This window comes from Rutilus rutilus (genome assembly GCF_951802725.1).
Source record: "Rutilus rutilus genome assembly, chromosome: 12".
NCBI lineage: Eukaryota > Metazoa > Chordata > Actinopteri > Cypriniformes > Leuciscidae > Rutilus > Rutilus rutilus.
The window spans coordinates 30,976,399-31,002,496 of record NC_140217.1 but is presented as its reverse complement, the minus strand read 5'-3'; the positions used below and the strand labels follow the sequence as shown (position 1 = coordinate 31,002,496).

Sequence of the window (26,098 nt, the reverse complement as noted above, 5' to 3'; positions counted from 1 at the left end):
GATTTGTGTCCACATGGCTAAACTTTGGGTTTAGTGCATGCAAAATTGTTGATGTAGTGCATGAACTTTGAGTACATCTTTACACATGAATGCCTGTGTGTGTGTGTGCGTTCACTGATGGGGTTTGCTGTCTTGCATTTGTGTAATTCGTTGTGGGCTTGTTCTCAGGTGTTCAGGACGTTCAGGTACCTGTAGAAGTGCAGACTTACCGAAGTCGCTCCTCCACGTCCCCTGAGCGCTCACTAACCCGAGGGGACGAGGAGGGTGAGTCCTATCCTCAATTCGTCCTGCTATCTCGATTTATCCACTTCTCTTCTAAGCTAAAAAATTCCTGTCACTCTGTCCCGTATTCATTACTTTCTTGAAAGGACTAGTTTAAAGAAATAGTTCTCCCAAAAATGAAAATTCTGTCATCATTTACTCAACCATCTCTCATTCCAGGACTTTTTCTCATCTGTGGAACACAAAAGTAGATATTTTGAAGAATGTTCACACTGCTTTTTTCCAAAGCACAAAAGTCCATGAGTCCTGTGCCAAGTGCAACGGATCTTGATGTTTTTCACAGAAAGTTATCTGGTTTCAGAAGAATTTGCGTTAGCCATTTGGACTCTTTTTACTGTGCTTTTTGGAGTTTGACCTTGTGAAAACAAAGTGCTTAATTCTATTGAATGTGCACTTGTAGTGTATGTCAAATCTTAAAAGTATATTTAAAAAACTGTACAAGCAGAAAGTATTAATTAATAAAACTTAAAAAGATTACAATAACATTTCATGACTGTTCCTTACACTTAAAGTGCACTTTGTAATGTCAAATTAAAGGTTTTACTTTAAAGTACATTGTAAATCATTAATTTTATAATCTTTTGTTGTGCTCTTAAAAAGTACACTTCTTTTAATGTTTGCTAATTTACTTAAGCTCATGTAAAGTGATTAAATTTTAACTGTAGTGTTATTCCATATTACATTCAAAGTTAATATATTTTAAATTTACTAAATTGCGCCTTCATTACAAATGTGTTATTACAAATATATTTAAATAAATGACATACAAGGTTTAATAGAAAGGACATTAAAGTATATTTTAGTTTGCCATGCTTGTCAGTTTATTCTAATGAAGTGGGTCAAAAAAAATAATTAAGCTGCATTTAATATAAATTTTAATTATAATACATGTTCATGTAAGTTCACACTGATGTCAATATATTTTTAAGTATATTTCCATAATTCCATAATTTCTCCAGTAGTGGTCACGATGCATTATTTAAAAAAGAGCAGTGTCAACATTCCTCAAAACATCTCATTATCATGTTCCATGGAAGAATGTACTGTAAGTCATATAGGTTTGGAACAACATGAGGGTGAGTAAAAGATGACAATAATGAATTTTTCTCTTTAAACTACCCCTTTAAGCAGAAACTATGTTTCTGCCATGAAAATAAGTGGGATCTGTTAAATACATGCTTGTATTTAACATTATCCAGTTGCACATGTACATCGATTGCTTTCAAACTACGACATTCCAGCATTCTAAATATGATTTCCAAAAGCTTTCTTTATTTGTGCATCCGTGCACAGGTCCAAAGCTGCGTGTTGTGATGAACACAAATGATCCAGACTATGAGCACTTTTACTCTATAGAGTCCTATGATGATGACGCTCCAGCGGTGGAGATTGCTGACTATGACACCACTGTCAATAAAAGCCAGGGTATGCCTTTTTTCTTCTTCAGAACATTTTTAATTGTATGTGCAGACACAGAATAATATATTGATATTTTGGCAGGTCAAACAGTCTCTGTTGATTCATTAAAAGCTGAAAGGACAAAAAGAGAGGTGAAAGGTGAAGGTAAGCCATCACTCGTGATGTTGTATGTTGGAACGCCTGCCTATAGCTTTACTGTGGAATTTACAGTGTTGATGATGGTGGATATTGTATTAATACATTCTTCACATTTTTACTGCTTTTCCATGTTATTGTTGGGGGCAGAATACTTAGAAATGCTATCTGTAGGAATGTATTCAACTTTTGCTTTGTTGATGTCACTGTCTTCAAACCCCTAACAGAACTGATGATGGATTATCATAATTTTGCACTCTGTAATTGCTGCACACTATTGTTCTTTGCTGTGCTCACTTCCTGTTTTTCCTCTGTATCTGCTGCATGCTGTAAACCCGCTGACTCATCTGCATGACAGCTCTTAGTATGAGATTGCAAGCAGCTGTCCCGCCACAGAAAAGAGCTGGATATTTCTACAGATCTCTGTGGCACTCTCAACTATAGAGATGCCATAATGACAAGTTTAAGAGTTGAATCTGCCTTGTGTGCATTTAATGACAGTGTTTCGCCATATTGTTCAATTTGCATTAATTCAGGATATATAGATGTGGTGTTTACGAAATGTTTCTGCATACAGAAATATTGGATGTAGCTGGAAAAGCTAAACTTGTAAATTAGTGGTAGGTTCACATACTTTTGGCCATGTAGTTGAAAATTTTGGGGTCGGTGCGATTTTGTAATGTTTTTGAAAATCCTCTTATGCTCCCCAATACTGCATTTATTTGATTAAAATACAGAAAAAACAGTAATATTGTGAATATCATTACAACTTAAAATAACTGTTTGTTTACCCTTAATTTCGATGGTCCACTTTAGGCATTCTACAAGTAACTTTACAACTACATGTCAACTTACTCTCATTAGATTATTAGTAGACTTTTAGGTTAGGGTTAGGTGTTAAGGTTCATGTAAGTGGAATAATTTTGATGTAGTTGCATAGTTATTTCTAGTTATTAGAATGTCTGTTGGGGGAGCATCAAAATAAAGTGCAAGTAGATATTAAGCAGACAGTCTACTGATACTCTAATGACTGGTAGTTGATATTTAGCTGCAAAGTAACATAGTTAGTAGAATGTTTAAAGTGGACTAAAGTATTATCGAAATAAAGTATTATCAACTGTTCTCTTTTTTAACATTTTAAAATGTAATTTATTCCTGTGAATTTTCAGCATCATAACTCCAGTTTTAACCCTTTAGAACCTGAAACTAAAATAGGTGTTTTTCACATAATTAGATTTTTTTTTTCTTCATGTGCAAGGTGTCATCTTTTTCAGAAAAAGATAAGCTTTCAACAAATTACAGTTATTGACCATTATTGTGTGTGGTGAGTTTGTAAATAGAATTTAAATAGACAAAAATAAAAAAAACTAGAATAAATATACTGATTTTTATTTAGAAAAAAAAACATAAAAAATCATGAATGAAAGAAACTAACACTTTAAAGTTGAAAAATGAACTATAATACATCTATACAAGATGCACTGCTGTCATTTGCAGACTGAAAGCATGACATTACCGTTATAAGCCGTATATTGGCGAAAAGCGCATAATGTCTACTTTCAGGAACTATTTGAATTTTTTTGATAGTGCAAACAGTTGAAGAGTTACAGTGACATGAATACAGCTTGGTTGGCTGTGTTGTCGACGACACATCCGGTTTTAAAAGGTTAAAGGTTGTATCAGCGATTTCAGGCCCAAAAAAGGCCCAAACATAAATGATCACATTCATCGAAACTTTCCTAATGATCCGCTAGCTGTCCGCCCCATAAGCAGGCCGTAAAAAAAACGCGTCTCTGTAGGCAGCCTAGGCTCTGAGATCTGCACACAAAAACAATTGGTTTCACCAACCACTCAAAACCAAAATAAATAGTATTCCAACCAATCACCGACAGGGGGTGGGTGTTGTGAGGTTTTGCACGCGAAGTCGGAGAACACGAGCGCAAAACCGTTGTTTTTGTGTGCAGATCTCAGAGCCTAGGCTGCCTACAGAGACGCGTTTTTTTGACGCGGATCGTTAGGAAAGATTAGATGAATGTGATAATTTATGTTTGGGCCTGAAATCGCTGATACAACCTTTAAGTGTCACGTGATTCTTCAGAAATCATTCTAAAATGCTGATTCAGTGCACAAGAAACATTTCTTATTGTTATTATCTGTCATTTTTTATTGAATATTTTTTTTCTTTTTTCTTTTACTTTATCGTAATGGTACGAAATTTGGTAAAGGTTTTGGCACTTGCAATGTGAACATGCAAAAAAATCATGGACATGATTCGAAAAGGTTAAATGGTCCTGAAAAAAATATGGGAGACAAAAATGAATGGGAGACAGATTTCATCTAGTGAAATCTTTTGGCACTGCGGCCAAACAGAATCTTACTGAAAGCTCATTTTTTGAGATATCAAGCTCAAATTTGGAACACAACTTGTTTAGATTTATGGCTTAGATTTTGCAAAATGTGTTTTTTAAAATTTAGATTTCATATAAAAATTCGAAATAGTATTTTTGTGCATTTTTCATAACAATAAACGTAAAATTCTTTAAGTGAACTTTTTTCTAAGCTTTTAAAGCATTCAAGATTTACGACACTTTAAGTTGGAAATGTACATTTCAGGTCTATGCTCAAAACGTGAATAAATGGATTATAAATACTGCGTAAATGTAATGTAGTACCATAAAATCCCCTAAAAATACAAAATATTAAATAAAAAACATTATCAAACTAAAATATAGTACATTACTTTCATTGAAAAATAAATAAATAAAATAATCTGCAATTTTTGACCGCCATGTGAAGAGCACCAGAGGGTTATTTTTCTGGAAACCATTATACGTGTTTTTTCAGGATTCTTTGATAAATAAAAGTTAAATGCATTTTTAATCATTTAAATAGAAATCTTTTGTAACATAAATGTCTTTATTGTCACTTCTTATCAATCGCATACATCCTTGCTGAACAACAACAACAAAAATCCTCCTGACCCCAGACTTTCAACCATTGAACCATTATTTCATGTGTCTTTTTAGACTCTTGCATCTTGCCCATGGAAGAGGGTGATTGTTCCCGGTTTACTCTGCGCTGGTACTTCAACTCTCAGGTGGGCGCCTGTAGACCTTTTATCTACAGCGGCTGTGGAGGGAACGCTAATCGCTATTTACAGAAGGAAGAGTGTGAGAAACTCTGTCTGCAACAATAAGAAGGTACATTAACACACACTGGGCTGAAGGTGACACATGGTGCATTAGTGCATATTTGTTCATGAATTATTAATTGGATTGGATAGAGAAGATTTTGCACTGCATCTATCTAGAAGAGGTTTTCCTTACAACCCTGTCTATTCTGTTATAGAATTGTGTTTTAGCGTGAAGACGAGAGCTGACTGTAAATGGATCTCTAACTCAACAATATAAAAACCTTGAACTCTGCCATCATGCACAAGAGATCGAGGTAAAGATTGATGTCAACACCTTTTCCTCAATGGGACAAGCAAATTTTAAATATTGATCAGATCTTAAAGATCTTTTTCTTGTTTATTTATTTTGTGTCTGTTGAGCTGCCAAACATCTGTTAATCTTTCTGCCAGTCTAGATTCATTTAGAGATATTGTATTGCAGGCAAAGGTAAAATAGAAACATTGTCTATAACATAACATACTGTCCACAAGAACATTTAGGTAAATAAGTTTATATGCAAATATACATGTACGTTAGTCCAGTTAGTCACAGCATACCACATTATCTTTCATTTCTCACTTAATCCTTGATGCCACGTATTTACACCCACTGACATTTTCTCAGGTGCTAAAAACAGAAACAAGAATGCATTGTAATATTCCAGTTCTTAAAGAATTGATCTTAGACTCGTTCTTAGAATAAGTCTATGCTGTACAAAATTGTACTGTAAATGTAGATCTGTATTTTTATCTGCTTGAAAAGGAGAATGAATGTTCTTTCATTATCAGATGTTGCATGTGTACTTGGACAAATGGTGCTATTTTGAAAGATATTTTTATATTGTTGATTGATTTTATTGTTTTCATGTATTTCATTGATTATATTCAGTATTTGTGTTCCATTTTAGTATATGGATTACACGCCTACAGACCTGTTCATTTAAAGTCATTGAGCAGTTTACATTTTTATTTGCACAAGACAAACCCTGTCTGCCAAAGTTACTTATACATTCATACATTGTAAAGTGATTAATCTTTTCTTCGTGTTCAACATTTGCTTGGAATAAATATTGATATTTAAAGGGAAAAATAAACATGAGATTAGACTAAATGTTCATTGAATTGTAATGAACAAGTCTGAATTTAATGGTGTTGGAGCTCTCATTTTTACTATGAATAGTAAGACTAGCCTTATATGGCAACTAGAGCCTCATTAAAAGGTCAGTAACCACCTGTAGTTTATGTAGGACAGAACTGTATAGTCTCTCTTGTTCTCTCTTCTTTCATTGTTAATTTGCTGTCACTCTATGTTGTCTTTTTTAGTTGTTTGTGCATCAATCCTTATTACACATCTGATGATTCAGTTATGATTCTGGCCCATCTTGTCTAGATGCCAACGAACACTCATTACTACTCTTTCAGGGCTGTCACTCAAACACTGTTTTCATATTCATTTCTACTCATATTTATTCATTGACTGCATTGTAGCCAGTCCATCTGTTAGGGTATTTTGTTTTAAATTCTCAATCCTGCTTAATCACAAATCGTCTGAGTGCCAGTCTATATTTTTATTCTGTTATTTTAGAGGAATCCGTCATTGTGCCTTTTAATGAGTTTGTCAGTCACTGACAACTGTGCATCAAATTTGAGACTCCAAAGGTCAACCATGTCTTAATCTATATCATGTTTTAATCAAGCCTTGGTGCATTGAATATATATATATATATATTTATATATAAAATAAAGAGCTTTTCTTTCATGTGGATGCATTCTTCATCCTCTCAGATCATTGCATATATGCCTCTTAAATTCCCCTTTCCATATCTACTAAATAGCCTTGGGAAGGAAGGAGTAAATTGCATTGAATTTGACATTGAAGAGCAATTTCTTTGCCCTTACATATTGTGCTGAGCATTAAAGTTCTTAGAGGAAACATATATACTTACGCTCATATTTACATTTACAGCTAATGACTGCCATTGAGATTTCATGCTTTAATTAATTCGAATAATAAATGTCATCCACGCAGAAACCGTATCTTGTACATTTGTTTTTTAAGAATCGCATGGACTGCAGACAGTAGCTCGTGCGTTTCCACGATGAAGCCTGCAGTGTGCGTGTGTGTGGATGCGTGTGTGTGGATGCGCGCTCGCGCTGAGTGAGCGGGTTCAGTACGTCTACTACACAGGATAGCACTCATGGGTACTCACAGAAGCAGCGTGGCGATTTCTATCAGCGTTTAGCACCAGTGAAGGTGAGACATTTATTCCGGGCACGTACCTGACAGCGGACTGTCCTGAAGCCCCTAGGAATCTCGCGCTCTAGTAGAGTGAGAGAGAGAGTTGCGCGCGCGCTGCACGGACCGCAGTGGAATGTAGCGGGGATTCCCGGCGCGCGGGGCAAGGTGAGTAAAAACCTCCTTCTCCATCTTCACACTACTCACGAGGCTATATTTCCACTTGACTGCCATTCGAGTCGATTTTACCATCTCTCTTCGTTCGTTTTTGTCTGTTTAAGTGGTACATTTTGACAGCGCGCGTCATAGAAATTATGAGAGACAATCAGCGGTGTCGTTTGATCTGGACGCGACTCCTAATATTTCTTACACTGCAACAACAACAACAAAAATTGGCAGCAATGCCATATGCGGGGTATGTCGCCACTACGGACGATTTGTTTACCGAGCAAATCCATGTGTTGCCTGTTATCTGCAGTGAGCCTGTGTATAAAATTCAAGATGTCATTTGAATAGCTATATTGCAAATTAATGGGGTTTTTTCCCCCCATTAGTTTGAATAGCCATTGTTATCAGTCACTATGGACTTCTCAGTTTATGGGATGCCTTATGACATTCCAATTTGAATCAGGGTATCATCCTCTCACATTGATAATCTCAAACACAACTGGACACATGCACATGCTCAGAGACACGTGACTCCAGCAAAATTATTGAGAGAAAAAAAGTTAAATACGCCTGCGTCAATCATTTGACTTTCATCACACCCATTATCATCTTTTGCGCTTTTGCTCCTACACGCACACACATTCTCACTGATTACAGCCAAATGGATTTTCAGATGCACTTCAGACCAGGCTGCAAGATGCCAGTTGAAAGAAGGAAAAGGAGCATGTATGAGATGGAGTGTGTACATTCATAATAAGATTTAAGGCTACAGTTTGCTTCTAGGACAAAAAGCAACAGCAAGAAACAATGGAGTATAGAGCAGTATATAAGTGGCCCTGGTCTGTTGAGAATGTGTATGAAAGGAAAGAGGAATCTAGATCATCAGCTATTTTAGCTCCTTCTAGATGTGGAGTTATTTTGGTTCCTCCTTGCCTTGTGAATGTAGATTCACATGTTGTCACGCTCTTTCATTTCCACAGTCTGTAAACAAATGCCTTTGCATATTAATTCCACCATTAATATGCTCGTTAGAAATCAATTTTGACTTGGTGCACCATAGGGCCCTTTGTCCACGGAGACACAACAATAAATTATAACATGCAGTGGTTTGAATGCCTCTGCTATTGTTATACGAAGAATAGAAACATTTTATGATTGTTTACTCAACCTCATGTCATTTCAAACCTGTATGCTGTTTTTTTTTTCTTCTATCGAACGCAAAGGAGAAATTCTGAAGAATCTTTGCACAGCTTGCCAGGTTTGATGTCATCATGTGACCAATCTCAATGTGGCAGTGTGAATATGCGGAATAACAAGATTTGAAAGCTGCAGTAGGGTTATTATAGTGAACTAAAACCATAAAAACGTTTTGTTAAATGAAATAAAATAAACATGACCTGAAATAAAATATTAAAATTAAACTTATTTTATTCCAGCTAGGGAATAATTATTCCAGTTTATTTTATTCCAACATTTTCATTTATAATGTAAATACTAAGTAAATGTGGATAGGAGCAGGCTTCACTCGAGTATACTTGTCAGCTTTAAGAGTGCTGGCCTAGATAATTATAATCATGAAATGGGAGAAAGGGCGCACTATGCTTAAATATATTTTATTTTTATGTGCAAATAAAAATAAAAAATATTTAAGCATAGTGCGGCCTTTCTCCCATTTCATAATGTAAATACTAGACATATAAAAAATACAAATAAACTGATAGAAATGATAAAAATTATTAAATGTTAATCAGATTAAAATAGAAAAAAAAAATATATATATATATTTAAAGTATCTCGATACTTAACACTGAGCTGCAGTGGAGGGAAAGTTCATTTTGATTGCATTTAAATGACTTCAGAACACTTGGAATATTGTGCACAAGTCACGTGGATCCTTTTTATGGTGCTTTTTTTGGAGCTTGACAGATGAGGTCACTATGATCTGTCATTTGATGGAAAAAAGCTGTGTGAATAACATATTATGTGTTCTACAGAAAAATCACAACATGCTGGGTAAGAACAACATGAGGGTGAATAAATAACGACAGAATTTTTATCTTTGGGTGAACTGTTGCTTTACCAGGCAGGCTAAAAGCCAGCATGGACAGACCAAATTGTCTTGGAAAACAACGATAATGAAATAGAGTCTGATAAATGGCAGAAAGAGCTGAGACAGCATGGTTAGTCTAAAGAAAGATGGATGGATCTCAAGCATAGCACAGTGATGGATAGATGGTAGGAGGTAAAAACTAACTCCTCCAGCGATTTCTCAACACAGTGTGCACCTGCACCTCCCACTCATCTCTCATTCTCTCCCTCTCTCTATCTCTCACCATTCCTTAGTTTTTTTACATGCAAAGCCATGATCCCGCATCTCTGACAAAAGTCAATCTTACTTATTTTTGCCTCAGTCTCACTTCTGTGCGCATAAGATGTCAGGCTTCAGTTGTTCATCTGAGCCCTAAATCTAAGTATTGTACTGTCAGTCAAAAGTTCCACTGCAGTGACCTCTTTTCATTACCAGCATGGCATGGGGCGCATCGGCATGCCAGCCGTATTGCCCTTCCTCCCTCTGCAGTCTCATTGTGTTAAACATCAAAACTTTCATCCTGCGGTCATTATCACAGATGTGCTCAAGAGGCAAACTCTGAGCCCCACTTGAACAGCCACAGATGTAGAAAGTCTAAAATTTTGTATTTTTTGACCACTCTTAAACTGTAGACCAGTTGCCATAGTAACAACCATGCTAGAAATGGGATCAGTCTCAAGTCAAACTCATTTATTTATTTATTTATTTTATTTGAACGACAGGCTGTTGTAATTGCGCAGCCTATAATTTGAGAGTTGACTTGATTTGAAGGCACATATTTTAGTGCACTTAAGATTGATTTTGAGTTTATTAGAATCATGTCCGTTTCTTCAGCACGTTAAAGTGCAAGTAGTACTTACAATCTGACATCGAGCAGTCTTTGTACACTTCTGTACCCATTCGCCATAGCCAAACTCATCAAGGTTTCAGAAGTTGTTTGTGTCCTTGGTCATGTGTGAGAGATCTTTCTGTGATGCAATTCATCTGTCTGTTAAAACTTAAAGGGATCGTTCACCCAAAAATGAATACACATTCAATAGTGACATACTTCTTTCAGACCAGTACAATCGGAGTTCGTATTACAAACTCCGATTGTATTTGTCTGAAAAAGAATGTCATATACACCTAGGATGGCTTGAGGGTGAGTAAATCATGGGCTAATTTTCATTTTTGGTTGAACTATCCCATTAACTGTGTGCGGGACTGCAGAATCACGTTTAAGTCATGCTCATCTTTTTCGTTCTGTCTTGCTAGATCAATACCTTATTACACTTCAGAAGGACAAGCCAAACCACTTTTTCACCAAAATGATGCCTGTGCTCGGTTGGTTGCATCGGTGAATCTATCTTAGTCTCTGTATATATAACGGTAATATACTTTTAAATGTTATATACAGTAAATATATAAATAAATTCAGTGGGAAAGGGGTCAGTGGATCTCACTGTGTCCTGCTTCAGTAAATTCTGTACATTTTGGCCTGTTCATTAATGCTTCATTCTGTTTTTGTCTTCTCACCATAGAGCTATCAATCGTTCATCAACGCCCCAAGAAAACACCTGAGTAGGTGGAGCATGGCCAGTGGGAGTGGCTGGCGTTGCTATGCCTAAAGGCACGTGGCGACGGTGTCCATGGAGACAGATGGCAGCTTCACTGAGGGCCACGGTCTGTCCCTCTTACAGGCAGAAGATAGCGTGGGGGTCGGACTCGCACAGCAGGACGGGACGTGGCTGGGCTTCCGGGCTACACTGAGCGCTGTGCTGCTGCTGGAGTTGCTCCTGGGGGTTGGCGGCAATCTGACTGTGCTGGTGTTATACTGTGGTCACTGCAGCCTGTTGGAGTCCGTCAGCCATGCCGTCACGCTCAGCCTGCACACCCTTGACCTGCTGCTCTGTCTCCTCTGCCTGCCGATCACTGCCACGCTCCTCATACTGGGCGGAGCCTCGGTTCCTCACCACGCCCTCCTCTGCTGTCTTCACGAATCGGCAGCCAGCTTCGCCAGTGTAGGCACCGCACTTAACCTGCTGCTCATCAGCTTAGACCGCTATGACATCAGCGTCCGGCCAGCCAATCGCCTGCTGACGCCTCGAAGGGCAACCGTTTTGCTTGTTGCAGTGTGGGCGATTTCTTTAGCCATGCCACTCCTACCATTCGTGGAGGCGGGGTTTGTGTCGGGCCAAGGCGAGGGGGTGTTTCTGCACTCCAATAGCACTGTGCTTTGTTCAGAGTGGGGAGGAACTCTGCAGGCTCATCTGTTACTACAGGTTCCCTTGTTCCTGTGCTCTCTCGCTGTGATGCTGTTTACATACTCCCGAATTCTTCAGGCACTGCGCATCCGCATCGGACGCACGGCAAGGCCCCACCGAGACAGCAAACGACCTGGTCCTGGACTTCGCCTCTGGTTACGCTGTAAAAGGTCAATGAGGTCGCCGGATCACATTACGACAAACACACCCACTTCCCCCCCGCCGCTTTCGACCGCACCGCTTATCACCTCGGATGCAGTTACCACGGTAACCATCAACACTGAGACGAATACTCCCTCGCTCACCACGCCCCTTAGCCCCACCCCCACTGTGTCTGTGATAACTTCGCCTTTAAACCCCACTCCCACTGCATCCATGGCAACCACGCCTTTGAGTCCCACCGCAACTGTGTCTGTCATAACTAGCACCCACATTCCCACCCTTGGTACATCATCAGTGACCACGCCTTTGACTCCCATGCCCACTGTGTCTACAGTAACCACTCAGCTAAGTCCCGCCCCCATCCAGGGTCCGTCTAGCATGGGTGTGGGCGCGTCAGTGTCGGCCATTTTGGCTCTGCGTCGAGCGGTTCGGCGCCACCGAGATCGAAGGGAACGCCGAAGGCGAGTCTTTCGCATGTCCGTCATCATCGTCCTATCGTTTCTGCTATGCTGGGCGCCTCTCTCCATCATTCCTCTTCTCATGCTGGCCATCGGGCCATCTGATTGGCTAGAACGCCTGAGACTCTGCTTTCTGGTGCTCGCTTATTGGACGGTAGTGCTACATCCGCTGCTTTATGCGTTCACGCGCCAAAAACTGCGCAAAGTTCTACATACCCGTCTGCGCAGGTTGCGGCCACAAAACACACATACTCGTATTGGCACTAACACCAGGATCCGTCGCAAGCACGGGGCAGATTGCAGCGATGCTACTGACCGCTGCTTGGCGGAGGCTGTTAGAGAGTGAGTGTTTGTGTGAATGTGGTTTGTAACTAGGCTCACACGGAATCTGAATGTGCAATCCCTTGTGTACATCCATCTGTCCATTTATGAAATATTTGGGATAATTTAATTATGCTTTTAGCTGCAAATATGATTATTTTTAACTCCTTTTAACCTATTTCACCATGTTCAAATCCAATGCCGTAACCATGTTTTAAAAACTGGGGGGACCAAACCACTTTAAAAAAAAGAAATTAAAGGATTTAAAGGGATTTAAGGGAACAAAGAAAAAAAGAAGAACAGTAAAAGAACTACAATTCATTGTAAAGTAATCAATTTGAACTATTTGCAAATATGCACACATTCATTCTTAATGCCCAGGTATGTGTTATTTTCCACGTACTGCTCCATCTCACGCTGTTAAGAATATACTCTTTTGACCGCGAGTGTGGACCAGGTGTGGACAGACGTGTTCAATGTGTGTGCACTAGTTGACCATTATTTTCAAGCACTCAAAATCACTCGCACATAGAGGTGGACAAAGTACACAACTCCCTTACTTGAGTGAAAGAACAGATACTACTGGTCAAATATTACTCCGTTACAAGTAAAAGTTGTAAAGACCGATTTTTACTTAAGTAAAAGTACAGAAGTACTCGTTTTTAAAAGTACTTAAGTATCAAAAGTGAAAAGTAAATGTCAACGCATTGTTTTATTATTGTTGTATGTTACAGTACCTTATGCCTCTGAATCTATGCCTGCCTACCTACCCTCATATCAATATCAAATTTATTTCTAGAACACAGTTCCAGTCGTGGGATTGAATGTGAGATTGAATAAGGGCACTCAATAAAACGTCCACAATGGTTTTGGACACCCAAATAGCTGTTCCCTCAAATAGTGCCCTATTTAAAGTTTTTTGTCTTAGTATGAATATGTTAGCCTTACTGTTATCTATAAGCTAGTGTGCCCCAAAACAGTTAAAAAATTTGCATTTAGAAGACCAAACCCAACGTTGAAAATGAAAATCAGGTTGATGTCAGAATCCAACGTCAGATTGAAGTTAATCTCAAACGTTGGACAGACGTTGTATTATGGTTGAAAATGAAATTCGGGTTGACGTCAGAAACCAACATCAGTCGGGTTGACGTTGACATCAGTGATGTCAACCCGTCTTTCATTTCCAACCAAAATCCAACGTCTGTTCGACGTTGGATGGTGACGTCAAACCGACGTCTGGTTCTGATGTCGGGTTCTGACGTGAATCGTATGTCGGGCTCTGACGTCAACCCGACTTTCATTTCCAACCGAAATGCAACCCCTGCAACCAAAATCATCCGTTAATGTGGTTAATGTTTCTCGCCTCGTCACATTCAGTTATGAATTACATGAATCAAGCAAATGATAGCCTATATTTTCAATTCAAAACAGTGAAATTAAACAGTTGTCAAATATTAAATGTTTAGCTAGGCTACTTACGTCTTACCTCACACTTAAAACTGAAGCATTGAGCTAGAATTGACACTAGTCTTCTGTGAACAGTAACAGGAACGTCGCTTTATTTGATTTGTTTGGCTATCTTAGCCTCTAAGGCAGGTTTCTAAGGCAAACCACCCTAAAAAAAAGATTTTTCTAACTTTTTTTTTTATCATCCTAACAGCAAACAGAGTGGTGTGTAATGGATTAAGAATAAAGAATATCAAATATCGGGGGGACAATTTGGCCATGTCTGTTCGGTGGGTTTTTTTTGGTTGTTACGGGCCTGTTTAAATCCATTCCTCAGATTTACCCCACAAATGTTAAAGAAAAAAAGAAAGTCGGAAGATTCCGTCTGGGCCTATTTATGACTGTAGGTAAAAGGTGTGTGCAGGAAACCGTTAATGTGTTAGATGTGTTAGATGATATGTGTGACTCGCTCACCTCTATAAAGGAAATTTAAAAAAAAACCTTGGTAGGTCTCTATTGTCCACGAGTGTGTAGTATCATTGGCAACTAATCAGCACAGGGTTTCTAAAGCACACTGAACTCTGAGGTCAACAGGGCACTGTCTAATTAACCAGTAGAGCACAAATGTTCCCATGGTGCTAGAGGAAAAGAGCAAGACTGAGAGTAACCTACAGGTGTGAGTCTGCAAGAGGCCATGTGCAATAAATTACAAATCCAGGTTATGCATCGCATGATTTCCATGTAAATTAATACCAATTCATCAGCATTCATTGTGTGGTGTAAAAAGTAACCGTCTATCCACCAGTACACATACATGTGCACATATTTTACAGTGTGCTTCTCACTGATAGTCTAGAGTGCAATAGATTTCTCATTATGTTTATTAATGTATATGATCAGGGATGTAAATAATCACTAATATTTCTGTGGTTTGAAACTGCAGCCAATTTGAATTCTACTCTACCAAGGGCATCAGTCTCTGAAAATATTGACAAAACAACTTTTACAAAGTCGAAATTAATTTATTTGATTTGTGTCCCGTATTATGTATATATCTTGTCGGTGGTGTACATTATTTCAGTTTGAGATGATTGTTGTATTACTTTACAATAGAGGAGCAATAAGTCTGAATTACAGTAATAAAAAGATTCAGCCTCTTTGCTTGTTTGCTTTGTTCCCTAACCTCGGCTGTCATATTAAAGAAGAATTACTTTTACACAACAGTTAAATCATATACTGCTGCTGATTTTTTTTTTTTTTTTTTTTTTGCCAATGAAAATTGTTTCAAGCAGACAGGCTTGAAGTGAAAGCATCAAGCAAAAGCCGATCTGGAATATAGTATAGTCGAGCAAGGGCGTAGATTTGGTTTGAACATTGGGGGGGTTGAAGTTTGGGTCTGCATATTTTTCATGTGATCATGGTATAAATATTGCATGGTATAAATATATATATCTATATATATATCCCCCCCCCCCCCCCCCCCCACAAACTACGCCCCTGTAGTCGAGTCAAGTCAAGTCACATTTATTTATATAGCGCTTTTTACAATACAGATTGTTTCAAAGCAGCTTTACAGAGATAAAAGACAAATAATGCAATAAAGTTTGTTTCCAGAAGAAAACTGCGTCACAGTCAGCTTAAGTAAGTTCAGTGATGTTTCTAAATTAGTTATTAATTTAGTTCATTTATATATATAGCCGCTCTGGAGAAAACCGTGATGTCATCGTCCAGCTCAGTTCAGTTCTCATATAATGGTGTCAATGCAGGCAGATCAATATTATTGTTGAAAATAAATTAAATGTTAAATTTAGCAAGCAACAAAGGTGAAAAAAGGCAAAAACAGGCGACAGTGGCGAGGAACCAAAACTCCATCAGGTGGCAGAATGGAGAAAAAAAACCTTGGGAGAACCCAGGCTCAGTCGGTGTTTGGTGTTTTTAGCCCCCAACGGCGCCTTCCAGGCAGCAAGGGGATGGGTAGGTTTAACCCTTGTGTGGTGTTCAAAACCCTATAACCCCCGGGATCTTCTCTGTCAAAAATGGCCGGACTATAAAAAATAGCTTATAAATCTTTCATTATAGTATATTTTCACCCAATTTTGGATTCAATCTTTTTGTCAATTTGTTCTCTTTCAATTAGGACTGGTTTTATATTTCTATTTGCATCTGAATAATCGTAGGCCTCATTTATTTGACAGTAGGGATCTAATTTTTTGAGGAAAAAAACACATTATTTTGGAATAATTTTGGAAATATTAAATAAAATCTGAAGAAAATTGGCACTGTTGATCACACTAGTCTACTTAAATTTTTCACCAGGAATTTTGTTTTGAAAAACTTTTATTTTGTATAAAATGGCACATTGTCACACTTGTGGTCTTCCCGGTCAAAAATGACCGGCCTACAAAAAATAGCTTATAAATCACTTGTTATGTTGTATTATCACCCAATATTGGATTCAATCTTTTTGTCAACTTGTTCTCTTTCGATTAGGACTGGTTTTATATTTCTATTTGCATCTGATTAATCGTAGGCCTCATTTATTTGAGAGTAGGCATCTCATTTTTTGAGTAAAAAAAAAACATTATTTTTGAATAATTTGGGAAATATTAAATAAAATCTGAAGAAAATTGGCACTGTTGATCACACTAGTCTACTTAAAGGAATTTTGTTTTGAAAAACTTTTATTTTGTACAAAATGGCACAGAGTTAAACTTGTGGTGTTCCACTAGGCCATTGAGGGCCATTGTTTCAATGGGCCATTGAAAGTGAATGGGAGAGACTGAAAAGTTAGAACGCCATGAGGAATATCTTTAGATCTGATTGATGGAATATATTGAGTTTGGGCTCTTTTTAATTGTGAGCTCCTGCTGTAAATAAGGTTGTGCCATTTTTCATGATCAATGTATTTTTTATGAAGATAAGAGTAAAAAGGCCAAGTCTAAGCTACCTTGCTTGGCTACGTGAGTCTGTGGATTTTTTTGTGTTAGAACTCCATGAGGAATATCTTTAGTTCTGAGTGATGGATTATGTTGAGTTTTTTACTCATCTTAATTGTAAGCATCTGCTGTAAATAATGATGTGTCATTTTCCACAATCGGAGCATGTTTCATGAAGTTACGAGCGGAAATGTGTCTAAAATTCAGCATCCATATTATGGTTTACACATGGGTCTCTTGAAGGGCTTCTTTTACAAAAACCTCGCTCAAATTTAGTAGTGGTATTCTACTCATTGAGACCTTTCAAATGACATATGACACAGGACTATCTGAGCTGTATGATGTATTTGACATATTGCTGAATGTAATATAAAAAAGTAGTTTATAAATTATGATTTTTTTTTCTTCTATTTATCAGCAAATAACTCAGCACTACTTAGGAGTTTATCAAATTGGCTACATTCATTGTAAATTTCAGACTCTAAGCTTTCAAATGACACCTATTTTAAGTTGATCAAGGTAATAGTTTTGAAAAATATTATGATTATTTATTTCGCAGCTAGGTGGCGCCTGCGGGGGGGGGGGAGGGGGGGGGGGGGTGATTAGATGCATTAAAAAGATGAGATTCTAAGCTTTAAAATGACACCTATTTTGTGTTGTTCCATTCATTGGTTGCATTGGTCTCTCCCATTCACTTTCAATGGCCCATTGAAACAATGGCCCTCAATGGCCCAGTGGAACACCACAAGTGTAACTCTGTGCCATATTGTACAAAATAAAAGTTTTTCAAGCTATTTTTTGTAGTCCGGTCATTTTTGACCGGGAAGACCACAAGTGTAACAAGGTGACAAACCCCCCCCTAAAAAGTATGAAAATTGTCAAAAAACATTTGAGAAATAGTTATACCATCTGTGAATAGAGTCACTAAGTTTCAGTCCAAAGCAATAACATTAACTAGTATTTTTGGGTAAAAGAAAATTCTCTCCGGGTCAAAATGACCCGAACACCACATGAGGGTTAAGGTTGAGGTTGAGGTTAGGGTTAGCTGCCTCTAAGGAGCCATTGGGGGCTAAAAACACCATCGAGCGGCTCAGTCGGGGGCCAGTTCTCCTCTGGCCAACGGACGAACAATGTATGATTATGATTCAGGCAGCATTATAGGTCAGAAGTCAGATTGGAACAATCAGAATATTATCCAGTTCCATCTGGTTTAAGATTGGAGTCAATACGTCGGTATGGAGACGGGTTTGTTGAGGATCGGTGCCGATGGCTGTCATGTCTTCACAGGGGAGAGTCTGGTTGACACAATCTCTGCTGACACTTCAGGGATGCGTTGTGGTCGTGTCTAGGCCCAGGTCCTCCATCTGATCTGCATACGGCCCATATCCGGCTGACTTCATCATGCGTTGTGGTCGTGTCTAGATACAGGTCCACCATCTGATCTGGATACGGCCCAGATCCAGTTGACTACAGTAAACCTTTTATGTATGCAGCCTAACAATCATTTAACCGATTTAAATAATAGGAATGTATAATTTTCAATTCTAGTATAGGAGTGGTGTGGTTCTGTAATCACTCCGTTCCAACTCCACTCCGGGTTTTCCTGCTCTCTCCCAGAGAAATTGGTGTTGTTAGGCCAAAGTGAAGACGAAAAAAAAAACAACTCTGTACATTTTGATTCTTCCTGATTAAAAAAGTTTGCTGTTTTGAATGATTAATAACAGTCTGAGTCGCTTGCTCTGATAGTTAATTGGTGTATTGTAGCGTCTTCTCATTACCTGAATTTATTAAGAAGTGCAGGCTGCTTTAATATATACAATTAGTCCAAGCTGAGAAAGGTTGACTGACTTCATCCCAGTCGATAAAAGTCAAACAGGCAATTAAGAACCTCCTGTGTCTCTGTCAGCATTTGCAGCTTCTCACAGAAGATCAAATGCCATATGAGGGATACTCAATAAAGTACCTGTTCAATTAGTGAAATGGTAGCCTTTCAAACTCTCTCTCTCTCTCTCTACCGGATTCAGAGACCTTAAATGTTATTCATCTTTAAAGACTCGGTTGTGGTTCAGTCAACATGCGTGTGCAGTGAATGGGAGACATTCGTTCCTTATTATGGGAGATAGAAGCTGCACTCCACTTGTGAAGTTTGATCGTATTAACACTTATTAATGTTTGATGACACATACTGACATTTGCAGGAGCCTAATAATTGGAGGGCCGATACTGGCGACGGGGTCTTGCACACAGACGTGGATGCCTCTCTTAATGGACATGAAAAGAACTCTGACCACACTGGTTAATGAGGGTCAATAAGCATCTGGCTTCTACTTTTTCCTTAATTTCATCATTTAATTATAATTTATTTCGCATCACCACACAACCACAACTATGAAATTGTAATGCGAGTTTTTATAATATAGGCTATTTATTTAGTGGTCATATTGTGTGATTTGCTATTATCTAAAAATTTGTGTGCAAGGTTTACACAAAATATTGTGGTTGTACCATGCTGCTGTGGTACAATGAGGTTCTGAATGATGACCATATTCATGCATGCATTTACACCGTTCAAAAGTTTAAGGTTGGTAAGATTTGTTAATGTTTTCGAAAAAAGTCTCTTTTACTCACTAAGGCTGCATTTATTTCATCAAAACTGAAACAGTAATATTGTGATATTGTAATATTGTCATATATATGTTTTGTATTTGAATTTTAAAATGTAATTTATTCCTGTGATGGTAAAGGTGTCACAAGATCCATCAGAAATCATTCTAATATATATAATATTTGGCCAATAATATTTGTGACCCTGGACCACAAAACCAGTCACATGGGTACATTTTTTTAAATTGAGATTTATACATCATCTGAAAGCTGAATAAATAAGCTTTCCATTGATGTATGGTTTGTTAGGATAGGAAAATATCTGTCCGAGATACAATTATTTGAAAATCTGGAAACTAAGGGTGCAAAACCACGATTATGCTGCATCCACTCTCAAAAATAAATAAAAAATAAATGTTTTATATATTTACGGTACATGATCTTTACTTAATAGCCTAATGATTTTTGGCATAAAAGAAAAATCGATAATTTTGACCCGTACAATGTATTGTTGGCTATTGCCACAAATATACCTGTGCGACTTGTAACTGGTTTTGTGATCCAGTGTCACATTTAGTCTTATCACAGTTGAAAAATCCTTTTTGATTAATATTTTTTTTGTGGAAACTGTAATACATTTTTTTTTTTTTTTTCAGGATTCTTTGATTATTAAAGTTCAAAAGAGCAGCATCATTTGATTTTTTTGTAGCCTACCACTGCAAAAGTCTTACCGTCATTTTTGATCAGTTTAATGCATTCTTGCTGAATAAAAGTATTAATTTCTATTAAAAAATAAAATAAAAAATGCTGACCCTAAACATCTGAATGGTAGTGTACATTGTTCCCCAAGGTACTTTAAAAATACCATAGTATTTATTTTTATTTATTTATAGGTACTTATGTACAGTACAATATAATATATTAAATTGTATAGCCACAGCCATTTTATTTTATTAGGCAAATTAATTATTATTCATCAAATATGTATGAGTATGCACTTATGTAAACACACTGAATGGAGGCCATTATTATGGGTGCATTCAAATATCCTATTGGAAATGCTCATTTATTTGTTGATGAGGTAAATTAATATACCTAATCAAATTTACAAATTACACGTTAAATTGTTTAATCAGCATCTCCCTCCTTTCCTCTGTCTGACAAGCTCCCTCTTTTTATTTTGAAAACTCAAGTATGCTGATTAGTATGGACGCCTTCTGTTTGTGTGCCTTCACGAGCTAGGAGAGAAAGACAGAAAAGGAGAAAGAGAAGGGTGGGTGGGTAATATTTTTTCTTACTGTATGCAACATGAAAATACTGCCATGTATTCATTAAAATCTCTCTCTCTCGCTCCCTTTCTCGCTCACACAAGGATATTTTTAATCTCATATGTTCCACTCACTGTCATCATCTTTCTTCATTGCTTTCTCTCCCTTCTCTCCCTGTCCTTCCTTACTCCTCTCTTCTCCAGACTTGCATAAGAACAAAAAAAGATCTGCCTGTGCAAAGGGAAAGTCACCTTGAAGGAAGGAGAGAGAGAGAGAGAGAGAGAGAGAGAGAGAGAGAGAGAGAGAGAGAGAGAGAGAGAGAGAGAGAGAGAGAGAGAGAGAGAGAGAGAGAGAGACGTGTGGGTGGAATAACTAGCAGAGGGATGAATCCCATGTTGACTGAATCAGGCACATTCCTATGTGTTTGTTGCTTACAGATTCAGTATGCAAACGTTATGCCCTCTTTGTTTTCGTGTAACTTATATTTTTTTCTACTAGATTTTCCTTGTTCGTAATGGCTTAATTTGATTATATTAATCTTTTCGAAAATGAATACTGTACGTTATCAACAAAAGAAACAAAATGACATTCAACAGTAGCCTATTTCTATCAATCATCCTTCATCAACGTTCGGTCATTCAGGTATTTGCTGTATTAAAGCAAAAATAATAAAATTCGAGTCAATTATTTCTAGCAAACAAATCATTTAAAATGCCACTTTACCAAACCTCCATAATCAGAATGCAACAACCCACGTTAGATTGTGTGTATCCTGCGTGTATACACGCTTGTGTATCGTGAATACACACGCAAAAGCCATACAAGATCACTAGCCGAAATAGCTCAGTTGGGAGAGCGTTAGACTGAAGATCTAAAGGTCCCTGGTTCGATCCCGGGTTTCGGCAGTTTTTTTTCTCGCCTCAGAGTACCGAGCGATAGTAGAGTTTAGTTCCATCACACATAGCTGTAGTATTCAAATACGCCTGCCCTGACGGACTTGGTTAGCTGGATCAGGTGCATTTGGTTAGGGTGGAAGGAGTCGCGTGTTGGTCTGTGGTTATGTAGCGTGCAGTACATATTGTGGCCTGATGATGACGCTATAGTATTGTTCATTCTTAATCGCCACTGCCATTGTTCTTTAAGAGCGCCAGAGGGCGATGTTTTTCAACAGTAGTCTTACCGCTTGGAAAACGTTAGAGAGACCGTGAACTTGTGTTGACTGTTGACCAGAAAAGCATGGAAGTTACTGGACTGCCCAATGACATTACGGTACAGTACTTTAACGGATTGAACCCAGTGTAACGTTGCCTGTTTAAAAAAAACAAAACAAAAAACAGCTCAACTGACTGATGTCGTCTTGTGCTTCACAATATAAATGCTGCTATGTTGGGCCTGTCACGGAGGCTATCATAACATATCTTATAATAGGATAAAAGTTACAGTATATCTCTTGATACCTCAAACACAAATAGGTAGGTAATCATCTGGGTATCTGTTTTATTTATTTAACCTTTACAACAAAGAGTTCAGATCCAGGATTTGTAGTGTGTCTGTAGACCCACCTTTGCAACACGTGCCGGCATGTCTTTAGAGTCTAATGATTCACATATAGTAGACACACACACATTCTTGTACATCTATCTTTATGAGGACATTCATTGACACAATCCATCACAACTAAGTGCCTAACCCGAATCCTTACCCTAAACCTACCCTTAACCTAATTATAACCTTATCCCTAAAACCAAGTCTTGACCCTCAAACAGGCCTTTAAAGGGGTCTTAGAAAGTAAGGACCGGCCAAAATGTCCTCACTATACTCTCTTTGTCCTCACTTCAATGGTCTAAAACTCAAACTGGTCATCACAAAGATAGTTGTACAAGTACACACACACATTTTGGAACTGGTATTACGTAACTAAAGACCAACGTGCAGCAAAGTCCCAAAAGTGCTTCATTTCCAAAGATTGTCTCACACACATACTAAATACACAACAACGTCTTCTGTTTGGTTATGCTAAATCAATCATCACATTCTTGTCAGTCAAGCTCCCATATTTGACATTCTGTACTGTATGTCTTTGCGGCTGCTTATTGAAGCTGCTCACTAATTTATTTTTACTCATAATCTCTGGAGGACACTGAACCCCGTGAACCATAAATTTGACACGTGAGTCTGGTATCTACTTCAAGTTTCTACTCTTTAATGTCCCGTCTTGAAGATGTAGCATTTAGTATACATAAAACGCATAGATTTCTTTCTTTTTTTTTGGTTGTTAAAAGAGTGCAGGTCACAATTAAATATTGTTGGTTATCATTTAGTTTGCTTTGGACAGTATGTTCCAGGAGAATCATCATAAAATGTCTCCAGTTTCATTGTCCAGGCCCTCACTGGCTTCTCATTAAAAACTTTATGGTTCTTTATAACCCTTGGATATCTTGCAGTGGCATAAACATAGTTGTAATGATCAGTGCCAAGCAAATAGTTCTGACATACATGGAGCCGCCTCTTTTTTATGGTGTAATGCGCGGTACGCATTGTACGATTTGTCCCAGGCGAAAAATGACCAATCGTGGCGATTTCTGTGGTCATGGCTACTAAACGGTGGTCCTATATCGTACAGTGAGAGAGGTTCAAAGACGGCCGCTGTCACCGTCTTTTAACCAAAGATAGCCTGAACCATTTTCTAGCATGATCATCTCACAGTGTGTTTGCTACTACGACCTACATCTACTGACCTGCCAATAAAAATGCAACATGAAATGGCATATTAATCAATGCGACATGGCGCTAAAACTTAAAACTTCTTACCTCAAGCTTCATGCGCAAAATTGAAATGCCAAGTTGCCCTCTTTTCCCTATTCTCCTCTTTCGCTTCATCCTCTTTTTTTCAGTGCACATAAAAACCACAATTGCCAAAGTGTGATTCATTTTGCTCTTTTTGTTTACCACGAGCGCATGTTGATGACGTTTTATTCTTCTATACTAACTTGTGTCATAGCCTACGATTCAATTGGTGTCATCATCGTAGAGTCTACATGCATGTTGTACCCAAGTTAATTAGATCCACGTCGTACAGTGTGATAAGTAATGGGATTGTCTGTAGCAGGCATAAGGCAGGCGTTTTAAACCACATTCCTGGAGCGCACTGCGTGTCTCCTTAATCAAACACAGTTGTTCCAGGTCATCAGCTCATTAGTAGAGACTCCAAGACCTGTTTGACAAAGGAGACATGCAAAATGTGTAGTGTTGGGTGAGCACCTCCATGAGCGTGGTTGGCAATTCTTGGTGTAAGGCATTTGCTGCGTCCAATTCAGAGGCTGCATCCTTCGATGGGCACATTCAAAGGAAGACTGCGTCACCAGTCACCACGGCGTGACGAAGGCTGTCCCAATTCGAAGGCTCCTTCAAATGCGCCCTCCAAATGTTTCCTTCGTTTCCCATGAAATGAAGGATACAACAGATGGATCCTTTGCGGACTTGCCTACCCCAGAATTCAGTGTATACAAGAGTATAATTATCCAATAGATACTGTTAACTGTGGTGGTAAAGCTTTTAAGCATTCACCAAATCAGTTGGATAAACTTTCACCAGAATCAGAAACAGCTTTATTGCCAAGTATGTATACACACACACACACACACACACACACACACACACACAAAAGGCATTTGTTTTGGTGATGAACCTGCTCGACTCATGCGTGGAATACCAGTTGTTACACTGAACAAAATTATAAACGCAACACTTTTGTTTTTGCCCCCATTTTTCATGATTTTTCAACTCAAAGATCTAAGACCTTTTCTATGTACACAAAAGGCCTATTTCTCTCTAGTGATGAGTCGTTCATGAACGATCCGTTCATTGTGTCTGTCACGTGACAAATGAACGAAAGACTCGGAAGGTAAAGTATTTATTTATGTTCCCTTTAAATTATTTTTGAGTGCATTATAATGATTTCTTAATTCAGAATATGATCAAGATTGCGTAGGTTGCCTGTTAAAAGTATAAAATTTAAAGCTCCTTAAATGAACGAAATGACTCGAAAAAAGATTAGTTCATTTTGATGAAGGAGATCAAACAAGAGAGTCAGTAAAATGATCCGAACTTCCCATCACTATTTCTCTCAAATATTGTTCACAAATCTGTCTAAATCTGTGTTAGTGAGCACTTCTCCTTTGCCGAGATAATCCATCCACCTCACAGTGTGGCATATCAAGATGCTGATTAGACAGTATGATTATTGCACAGGTGTGCCTTAGGCTGGCCACAATAAAAGGCCACTCTAAAATGTGCAGTTTTACTGTATTGGGGGGGTTCGGGGGGGTTCGACCAGTCAATATCTGGTGTGACCACCATTTGACTCACGCAGTGCAACACATCTCCAAAAACAAAAGTTTATAATTTTGTGCAGTGTATATAGCCAACACTAAATGATTTAAGTTGTGCTCCGCTCACTGCAGAGCCAAATGATGACATCCAGCGAACTCTCTCGATGTAATAGTGTAATAGTTCTCACCTCTGTGGAATAATGGGTGGGGCTTGACCTAATGAAGTTTAAGTTTAGGGATAGGGAATGGTTAGGAAGTGGCTGGATCTTCAAATTGCAAGATTTTGAAAACGACACTGTCATTATCTCAATGTAAATGACAAAATTTATGAAAATGGCGACGTCATGTGCAAACATATTACGTGTTCAGTCTATAAGCGCTTTGTTTCTTTACAAAGTGACGTTGCCAAATACTGGCCTGGCATACATAACAGCATTTTTGGTTGTTTTCTCAGATTAATGTTATTGAATCTTGTTTTGACAATGCGAAAAAAGCAAAGGAAAAACTTTTCCATTTTTACTACATCATTGTCGTGTAAACATTACCATTAGTTAGTTGGCTAGTGGAGCTCTCCAGTTTCCTAGTTCCTAGTCAGCCCACATCTTTATATTCTAAAATGGTTTTTGAATTATTAACCTGTCAGTATAGCACGAGTATGTTTTGTGGTCTTATTTTTCATCTGACTCTACTTATCCCGTAGTATCTGCTTTGTTTTTGTTATTGACAGTGCTTTTGTTATCACAAAGTGCAGTAATTGTCATTTATGCTACTTTATATACGAGGATATGCCACTGTTTTCTTATCGTTCTTGTCTTAATATTATAAGAT

The 26,098-nt window shown here is 38.0% G+C and overlaps 2 protein-coding genes across 4 annotated transcripts; both read left to right on the top strand.

The window, feature by feature from the left end:
* Positions 1-151: 151 nt before the first annotated feature.
* On the top strand, positions 152-6,159 carry LOC311301221 (tissue factor pathway inhibitor-like). The gene is made up of 5 exons (XM_084426186.1): positions 152-264; positions 1,576-1,707; positions 1,783-1,845; positions 4,863-5,036; positions 5,185-6,159. Exons 2-4 carry the CDS (start codon positions 1,596-1,598, stop codon positions 5,030-5,032), a joined length of 345 nt encoding a protein of 114 aa, XP_084282312.1. The 5' UTR covers positions 152-264; positions 1,576-1,595; the 3' UTR covers positions 5,033-5,036; positions 5,185-6,159.
* A 950-nt stretch (positions 6,160-7,109) lies between these two features.
* LOC311301212 (G-protein coupled receptor 22) lies at positions 7,110-15,288 on the top strand. 3 transcript variants are annotated; one of them, XM_084426174.1, is made up of 3 exons: positions 7,110-7,412; positions 10,756-10,869; positions 11,022-15,288. In XM_084426174.1, the coding sequence occupies exon 3, from the start codon at positions 11,130-11,132 to the stop codon at positions 12,708-12,710; it is 1,581 nt and encodes a 526-aa protein (XP_084282300.1). In that variant the 5' UTR covers positions 7,110-7,412; positions 10,756-10,869; positions 11,022-11,129; the 3' UTR covers positions 12,711-15,288. The 3 variants fall into 3 exon arrangements, with proteins under 3 accessions (XP_084282300.1, XP_084282301.1, XP_084282299.1); XM_084426175.1 differs by lacking the exon at positions 10,756-10,869; XM_084426173.1 differs by lacking the exon at positions 7,110-7,412 and having other exon boundaries at positions 10,738-10,869; positions 11,022-14,296.
* The last annotated feature ends 10,810 nt before the right edge of the window (positions 15,289-26,098 follow it).

What these genes read in the sequence shown, in the direction of transcription:
- LOC311301221 (XM_084426186.1), top strand. Translation starts at nt 1,596, where the DNA reads ATGAACACAAATGATCCAGACTATGAGCACTTTTACTCTATAGAGTCC. An exon ending in CACTGTCAATAAAAGCCAGG is followed by an intron (nt 1,708 to 1,782) that starts GTATGCCTTTTT and finishes ATATTTTGGCAG; the next exon opens with GTCAAACAGTCTCTGTTGAT. An exon ending in AAGAGAGGTGAAAGGTGAAG is followed by an intron (nt 1,846 to 4,862) that starts GTAAGCCATCAC and finishes GTGTCTTTTTAG; the next exon opens with ACTCTTGCATCTTGCCCATG.
- LOC311301212 (XM_084426175.1), top strand. Translation starts at nt 11,130, where the DNA reads ATGGAGACAGATGGCAGCTTCACTGAGGGCCACGGTCTGTCCCTCTTA.